Raw genomic sequence first — 9,453 nt, forward strand, 5'->3', positions numbered from 1 at the left:
AAGTAGATAAGGTGGGCAATCCAAATATGTGAGTAGTAAAAGTTGCTTCTTTTTTCTCCTTACATGATGCCCCAAAACGGGATTCTCAAAATAGACTCATAGCAAAGAAATTTGAACTAGTAGATGGTTTAAACTTTTGTTTTTTTGGACGCGATCTGGTTTAACTTATTTATTTCCCAACTTTTAAAAACAAATTTAGGCAGATGATGTTTTATTACAATGATCGATAGTACCTTGATGCGGGTTTGATCCCCACCGATTCTCCTTTCTTTTAGTAACTAATTATTTAACCTACTAACATTATCACTCTATAAAAAAATTTAGTAGTAAAATAAGCAATGAAGAAAATAAATTAGCTTTGAAAAGTTGCATAAATTTTTTGTAGCCCTTATAGGGAATTATGTTTCATGCTTTATCATCTTTTAAGAGATGCTAAGTAATGTCACATCCCGGCCCAGGGCGGATCACTTCATGGGCCCGCTCCACCACCATAGCACGATATTGTCCGCTTTGGGCCCCGACTACGCCCTCACGGTTTTGTTTCTGGGAACTCACGAGCAACTTCCCAATGGGTCACCCATCCTGGGAGTGCTCTGGCCTCCTTCTCGCTTAACTTCGAAGTTCCTACGGAACCCGAAGCCAGTGAGTTCCCAAAAGGCATCGTGCTAGGTAGGGATGGGAATATAGATTTAAGGATCGCTACCCTGGCCGTGGTGTGCCGACGAGGACGTCGGGCCCCTAAGGGGGGTGGATTGTAACATCCCACATCGCCCAGGGAAGCGATCCTTAAATGTATATTCCCATCCCTACCTAGCACGAGGCATTTTGGGAACTCACTGGCTTCGGGTTCCGTAGGAACTTCGAAGTTAAGCGAGAAGGAGGCCAGAGCACTCCCAGGATGGGTGACCCACTGGGAAGTTGCTCGTGAGTTCCCAGAAACAAAACCGTGAGGGCGTAGTTGGGGCCCAAAGCGGAAAATATCGTGCTATGGTGGTGGAGCGGGCCCGTGAAGTGATCCGCCCCGGGCCGGGATGTGACAAGTAAACTCTCTCAAAAGTATAATTATTTATGGATAATTTTCATGCAACATTATAAAATATTGTATTAAAAACATAAGGTGGTGAAGAGTTTATAAAAAGTCACACTTGAGAGAGAGAAAGAGTATTCTTAGCATTTCTCTTACCTTTTAAGAAAGATGCTGTAATCAAAGTGCAGAACCAAATATAAAATTAGGGTTGGAATCTCAAGTAAACGTTTAAATAAAAATAAGGTTTTAACAAATCAGGTTGTTGTGGAGTTACCTATTAAGAATCCGTTATCTTATCCTAACAAGTTTGACACAATATGATCCGTTAAGATAACGAGTATGACACGAAAACGACAAATACAACTTTTTTTTAGCATAACAAGAATACAATGAGAGATTTTTCAATGTACTTAAAAAACGAGATAGTACACCACATGTTATAATACAAATGCCAAGACAGTCAAAAATATATATTATCTCTATTTTTATTGTGACACATAGTATACCAACTGTACTCCATGTACATAAAAATATTCTATCGAATACAACACAACATTAATGGCGTGTTTACATATGGGGAAAGGAAATGGCGGAATGGGAGTCATTCCCCATTCATGATTATTCAACTATTTACTAACTCAACCGGAATGCACAATGTTACGGGACCCATGTAAAATCAGGAGTTCAATTCTTGATATTGATGGAATTGGATTACTTACACGAAGGTAGTATTTGGATTCCGGGTAGAAGGCTTCATCCGGAATCAAATTTTTCTTCCCAAAGCACCCTTCACCTTCAACACTCCCATCTTCTCGTTGTCCTCCACCATCCTCTCAAGCAGCTCGTGCTCCTCCGCTGCCGCCTCTCTGCACCTCATGCATTGCCGTGTCGAATTCCTTCGATTTAGGGCTCGGCTGCCGATTTTAATTCCAAAGACTGCAAATTCAGACTCTCGTTAGAATTTATAGGGGATAAGGATTGCAATTGGGCATCCTTAAAACACTTGAAAGATCAACAATTCAACAACATATTAGCTTGAATCATTACACATAGCCGCATAGGGAAGGTCAGGGTAGAGCATAATCAATTCAACCAAAAATAAAAATTTACATAGAAGGCTTACCTTGAATCCTTGATGGTGAGGTAGGGAGGGAGAGCAAAGAATGGTCGGATTCTCAGGGAGGGTAGTTGTGGTCGAGCTGAGTGAGAGGGTGAGGAGGCGGCATTTTGTCAGCTGATCAGAAAACGAAGAGCACTGATTGGATTGGATTTAAAAGGACTTAAAAAGCCTTTCTCACATAAATTAAAAATAAAATAAAATATTTATTAAAGATAAATAAAGATTAGCATATAATATAGATTATTTAGAATAGGGGCATTTTAGTGTGTCTATGAAATAAAAAAAATAATTTAATTTTTCTTACTATTATATACTATATCAAATTTTATTTAAAAAGTATATAAAATATTTGATTTGGAATAAGGGCATTTTAGTAATCATACTGGTTTATATTCCGATTTTGCTGAATTAGTAAACAGCTTTATAGAATTCTATTCCGATTCCAGACTGTTTTAGTAAACAACTTCAACAAGATTCTGATTCTGATTCCACCTCATTTCAATTCCTCCTCAATCAAATTTCTCCTTAATTCAATTCCTCTTAATTTGATTACGAATTAGTAAACCCCTCATATTACAAAGATTTCCTCGATACAAGCAATTACAACTGTAGAAGCATGGGCCTTTTACTTTGTAGTCACTATCTAAATTCGTGCGGTTTATTTAAGGAGAGCTTTCTCACTTAATTTGCCTGTAGTGTTGTGACCAAGTAATATTTTATAGGAATTTTAACGAAAAACTCTCGGTACTGTTCACTTAAATGAAAAATCATATTTTTACACTAAAAAGTCAATCTTGATACTATTCACTTTACCCTTTATTTTGTCCTTATCGTTAAAACTCAAAGTTTTCAAGCTATTTTTCATTAGTTTTCCTATATTTTATCATGTTACAATTTACAAGACTTTATATTGTACATGCACAATACATGATGAATATGTAGACGAATATAATTCTACATCGAAAACATTACAAAATAAATTATTTTATTTCATTTATATTGAATAGTTCTACTTTTAATTGCATTGAAAACTTTTGTAATAGAACTTAACACTGGCCGATTGTGCATGTCGTTAAGTTGAAAAACAACATCGATATAATTAGTAGTGAATCATTGGTTAAACTCTGAAATCTCAATGAAAAAAGTTGAGGCCTCTAATCTTATTGTTTGCTAGTGATCTAATATGACATAAGTGAGAGAAAAACTATAAATAAAACTAACTCACTGCCACGCTTCTCGTCCATCGTTTTGTGGAAAACTCTCCATAAATGGGGTTAATGTGGGTTTGAAATATTTGTTAATGATATGATAGTCAAGATTGCAGCGGTTATTTGAGTCACAACTCCAAACTCACAATTAGATAAGGTGGGCAATCCAATTAACTTGATGGTAAAAGTTGCTTCTCTTTTCTCCTTACATGATGCCCAAAAAGGATTCTGAAATAGACTCATAGGAAATAAATTTGGAGACTGAGCATAATTAGTAGAGGGTTAAAACTTTTATTTAATCATATATACGCACCTTGATACGGATTCGATTACCACCAATTCTTATCTTAATAATTAATTATTTAACTCACTAATAATATTGCTTGATTAAAAAATAAGTTCATATTAAATAATAAAATAAGTAATGAAGAAAAGAAATTAGCTTAGAAAAGTTGCATAAATTTTTTGTTGCCTTTATAGGGAATATGCTTCATGCTTTATTACCTTTTAAGAAAGATGCAGTAATCAAAACGTGCTGAACCAAATGATGAAATTAGGGCTGGAATCTCAAGTAAAAGTTTAAACAAAAAGAAGGTAGGTAATCTAACTAAAACTATATTTGGTTTATATTATGTTATTTGTAAATTTTCCCTTTAACTCCATTTGTTCTGTTGCAAGAATTGCCGAGTCACTGACTTTTTGACGATAGATTTTTTATTATGATCGGAATATAGTCGGTACATCACGTATTTTTATATAAGTAGTAAAAAAATTTAATACTTAAATTATTAACTTTTTAACACACATATTACATCATTCATATAGCAATAGGTAATGTACCACTTCTTATTTGAGTCACAAAAAAAATCTCTCCATCTGGCCAAACAAATTTGCAATTATGTAGCGTTGTCGGTTAAATATTTAGTCAATAGTTATTAAAGAGAAAAAGATTTGTGAAGATCAAACACGCATCAACGTGTATAAATATAATTTTTTTTTCGTAACTTCAAGTTTAATAACACGTGGATGCATTATCCTTTTCACTCATATTTTTTAGATTGGACATCACCATATGGTGTTTTCCATTCACAAAATTATTTATTGGGCATGACATTGAGGAATCAATTTAATGGAAGTTCTCTTTCAGTCCCTCTAATCAATTAAACAAAGGACTAAAAGTGTGATTTGGAGTTTTGGACTAATATGACAACTTTTATTATTACTTAATTTACTTGGCTGTTGCCATTTTCTTTTGCCCTATTCATGTTTGGAAATTGAAAGTTCACTAGAACTAATCATTTAGTTTATTTTCTTAAAAAAAAAAATTATTCACATCACTTTTTTTTTATAGGAAAAAGGAAATTTTTTTTTTCCTGAAAATTTTGACAGTGTGAATTTAAGCGACTGACCATTGCCTCAATTAATTTTTAGGCACGTCTAGTTCATTTAGCACTCACCTAAATCATGATTCTCATTTAGATAGAAAATAAATAATTTTTATTTTGTATTTTATTTTTTCAATAAATTGTAAAATACATGTTTAATACTTGGATGCACTCATTGTATGCTTATTCCCATGTTTTCAATATGTTCCAAAACTTATATTTTATTTTTTACCAAAAAAATTATAATCTATATGTCATTTTATTTTGCAATTTATGTATCACAATACAATTATGTATTACTTTTAAGTATTTTTTTAACAAACGATATTATCTACATTAAGGGGAGGGGTTGGGTTAGCCTCACAATGAGATAGCTATAATATGATTCAAATTCTTCTTTGGCAAAAATCGAACCTAAGACCTTTCAATTTCAAGTGAAAAAAAATTCCGCTAGACCATAGTATTAGGTGGCGTATTATTTTTGAGTATTAAGTAGAGATTTATATTTACATGTGAAATCATAATTAATAATCCGCCTAGGCCCAGGCTTTAGTCTGCCTAGGTGCTAGATCTTAATATGTCGCCCGACTATTGCAGAACGTCTTTTAGAACTCCTGAGTAAGAGACGTGGTTTTCTTTTTCTTTTTTTAAAAAAACTTTTATTTTTAATTATTCTTGTTTGTTTTTTGACGTAGTTATACATATTTAATTAATTTGTTTTTAAAATTCAGTTAATATATAAAGACTTAACAGCACCGCCTAACTCATAAATATTTAATAGACCGACAACCCAGAAGAGAGAGAGAGTGAGGAAGGAGAGAGAAAGCTACCATTTTACATTACTTCTTCTTTCGACTGTTAAAACTTAAATCTACAACCTTCTCTCTCTCTTCTGCTTCCAATTCCTTTCGCGTCATCGAAAAAACACGTCTTCCACTCGCTTCCAAGTTACTTCTCAAATCTCTGCTCCCCAATTCCTCCTTCCTCTGAAAATATATACCACCGAATCCACCCAAAAACGAGACGCCTTTCTCACTCTACAAGCCCAAAGTTTCACACTTTCCAGAGAGAGAGAGAGAGAAACAGAATCTGAACAATCGAAACAATGGCTGATCCAGAACGAGGACCGCCAACAAAACCCAGACCCACCAATTACAATTACAACTCCAACCAGTACTACGTGGGAACATCCGAAACCCAATGGACATCGTGGCTGATTCCTATGTTCGTGGTGGCCAATGTTGTTGTCTTCATCGTCGCCATGTCCATCAACAACTGCCCAAAACACAATCTTGGTTTCGCCGACAAGTGCGTGGCCAAGTTTCTGGGTCGGTTTTCGTTCGAGCCTCTCAGGGAGAACCCTCTGTTCGGTCCTTCTTCTGATACGTGAGCTCTCTGACTTTACCCATCTCTCAATTTCTGATTTTATTTTTTTATTTTTTTTGCGAGTTTTTGTTGGTTTTGTGTTTTGACTGCTTTATTGATTTGGGATTCTGGGTTTTTGTGGAATTTGATTAAGATTTGGAAGTGGGCTAATTTTACGGTTTCTTAGTTGGATGTGTATAGATGTATTAGAATTTTACTGTTTTTCTTCCCTCAAAAGTCTATATTTTCGACCACATTTCATCGTTATTTTCGTTGAAGGCTAGCGATGTCGAAATATTCTTCGATGTATTCATAAATTGGATTTGTCAGTATTATGTAAAGTTCTATTTTTAAAACCTTGGTTATATGTTGTCCAGTATGTTAGTAAGCAATTGTTAGTGCTGTAGTTTTTCGGCCTTTTTTTTTTGTTTTGTCTTTTAAATTTGTGTGTGGCAATTTTTCAAATCATGCTATCTGCATCCTGATTTGTTGTTTGTTAAATGTTAATGTTGCTTTTAAATGTCAATCCAAATTCGTATTAATGTGGATTTGGTCCGACTCTAATTTATTGGTTTTCCTAATTATTTGGTTCTCCTAATTATTTGGTTCATACGTTGGTTGGATTTGTCAACTTCATTTTTCGTATTCTAGTTGTCTTTGGTTTGGTCATAGGTGAAAAAACTGTTGATTAATCCACTAAGTTTGTGTCACGACAATTTATCCTTCAGGACTCGGAAGAATGACCTTTTTGTGATTTAAAGAAAGAATATTGAACTCATTGAATGTAAAAAGTTCGGAAATATTAATCTGCGGTGTTACAGTTAAAGGACCAATAGTGTTTATCTGCATCTTAATTTAGAAGTTTTCTTTTGTGCTTGTTGTACTTTAATGGAAATGGTTTTGTGGTGTTTCTCGACGGGCAAATACTATGTCTTTCTTCCTTTTCAGTTTGCATCATCTGAGTCACCTGCTTTTGCAGATTGGAAAAATTGGGAGCTCTTGAATGGTTCAAGGTTGTACATGGGCATCAAGGATGGAGGCTTTTCACTTGTATGTGGTTGCATGCTGGTGTCATCCATTTGCTTGCAAACATGCTCAGCTTGGTCTTTATTGGCATCCGTCTTGAGCAGCAGTTTGGGTTTGGTATGCCATTTTTCGTCCATGTCGTCATATACGTGAAATATGGCAAATCAACTATATGTTCTCTCCCATGTTGATAATTGTCTAGATACTTGTCAGTTTCTTACTAATGTATTTCTTTTTACATCTTTTCGTGATGTTTTTGTTTTGTTCTGACATAAATTTTATGTTTGAATGATCTGGGCAGTACGCGTGGGGATAATCTACCTGTTGTCTGGATTTGGTGGGAGCATATTATCTGCCCTTTTCATTCAGAACAATATTTCTGTTGGTGCTTCTGGCGCTTTGTTTGGACTTCTCGGAGCTATGTTATCAGAGCTTATTACTAACTGGAGTATATACACAAATAAGGTTTGTCCAAAGTTTTACAGTTCTATCAAGTGAAGTTGATATTCTGTTAATGGTTTTGATGCTTGTATTTGTGTCATGGCTTCGTGTTAAATTTTGAATGTTTCATAGTCATTGAAATTTCACCTCTCTTCGTCTTCTAGGCCGCCGCACTATTGACGCTTATAGTCATTATCGCCATTAACTTAGCTGTTGGGATTCTTCCTCATGTTGACAACTTCGCCCACATTGGAGGATTCTTGAGTGGCTTTCTCCTTGGCTTTATTTTTCTACTTCGTCCCCAGTTTGGATGGACAGAGTCTCGGAATCTTGCAGCCAATGCTCGTGTCAAATCTAAGCATAAGCCTTACCAATATGTTCTTGTGTTGGTTGCCTCTGCCTTGCTGATTGCCGGGTAAGCTTGTTGCTGGAATTTTAATTCATTGTTTGAATTTTCGTATACAATTCAATCAACTTTCTTGTATCGAATGAGTTTTAGTATACGTATTGGCATACAGGAGGCATCTTTTGGGATGATTAATTATCGATTTTCTTGTTAAACGCAGATTAACTACAGGATTGGTGTTACTGTTCAAAGGAGAGAACTTAAACAAGCACTGCAGTTGGTGCCATTACCTAAGCTGCGTGCCAACGTCAAAATGGAAATGCGGGAACTGATACGAGGAGGATCGTCCTGTGTCTCTGACTTGTTCATCTCGTTTCCTATTCTTTTCTTCTTTGCGTGATGATATGTGTTTCTTTCTTTCAATTGGAGCTTTCAGTCACTAATGTACATGCGTAGAACGGCATATGATTATGAGATGCTCTAGCTTTGCTTTGGAACATGGGGATACCAATGTATATTTGATACAGTTTACGGACGATGTCGTGTCCCGTTATATACTGAGATTTGTTTTCACACGATGGATTTTTTCCTCCTTGTGCGCTTGTGTAGCTTTTTCTTTACCAAATTAATATTCGTCCGTTATGGTGTGGATGATGGAGGACTTGTATTTACACAAGAAATGATTACCAAGTACACTACGGTGGATGGTCTTTCATACTTACCCGTCAATCGCAATGTGCTCGGAAATAAATGGCAATTGCAGGCCGATCGTACATGCCAACATATTATAAAAGGTTTGTTTTTAGAAAGCAGAAGGTAACGGAAAATAGCTATAGTACTAGTAGCATGAAGTGACAAGGGTAAACACATCCTCACCTGATGGAACTTGTTCAGTGTGCTTCACTGTTTTACCTAAATTTGAATCCCATAGTTTGGATTAGAATATTTAGAAGGGTATACTACACTTTGATCTATAAGTTATTATTCCAGTTGAAATTGGCTTCCTAAACTCTTTTTTTTTTTTTTTGGTAAATTAACTGCTTGAATTATTTGGAATTAGCCACCATCAGATTCGGTGAACTTTCATCTATTGTGCCATCAAATACTGACATATGATCAGCACGTGATTCACACTCTTGAGGGTAAAATTGCGTCAGTATTTGAAGACAAAGTAGATAAAATTTCATCGAATCTGACGATAAAAGATTAATTGTCTAATTTTAAATTGTTCAGGGGGTTAACTTATCAAAAATATAATTCAGGAGTCAATTTTAACTGAAGTAATGATGATTCAGGAAGTTTATTTAAAATACCGCTCTACTAATAAATAAATAAATATCTGTTCAGATAGGCCTGAACTAGACAATCCATTTTAAGCCCCATGGCCCAAATTCGGAAATTTGTTTTTGATTTCTTTATCACAATTTTGTTCATGAAAGGTGAAAAATAAATAGATATGAGACCTAATATAAATTCTTTATCATCAGGTGATTGAAAGAAGGGAGCTCTTATCCTAAAAAACACACACATGTTTG

The 9,453-nt window shown here is 35.0% G+C and overlaps 1 protein-coding gene across 1 annotated transcript; it reads left to right on the top strand.

Annotated features, from left to right (window-relative positions):
* Positions 1 to 5,506: 5,506 nt before the first annotated feature.
* LOC103433020 (RHOMBOID-like protein 2) lies at positions 5,507 to 8,493 on the top strand. Its single transcript, XM_008371245.4, has 5 exons — positions 5,507 to 6,126; positions 7,085 to 7,248; positions 7,433 to 7,596; positions 7,737 to 7,987; positions 8,139 to 8,493. Exons 1-5 carry the CDS (start codon positions 5,846 to 5,848, stop codon positions 8,248 to 8,250), a joined length of 972 nt encoding a protein of 323 aa, XP_008369467.2. The 5' UTR covers positions 5,507 to 5,845; the 3' UTR covers positions 8,251 to 8,493.
* The last annotated feature ends 960 nt before the right edge of the window (positions 8,494 to 9,453 follow it).

The sequence above is a fragment of the Malus domestica genome, chromosome 04 (genome assembly GCF_042453785.1).
Source record: "Malus domestica chromosome 04, GDT2T_hap1".
In the NCBI taxonomy this organism is placed as follows: Eukaryota; Viridiplantae; Streptophyta; class Magnoliopsida; order Rosales; family Rosaceae; genus Malus; species Malus domestica.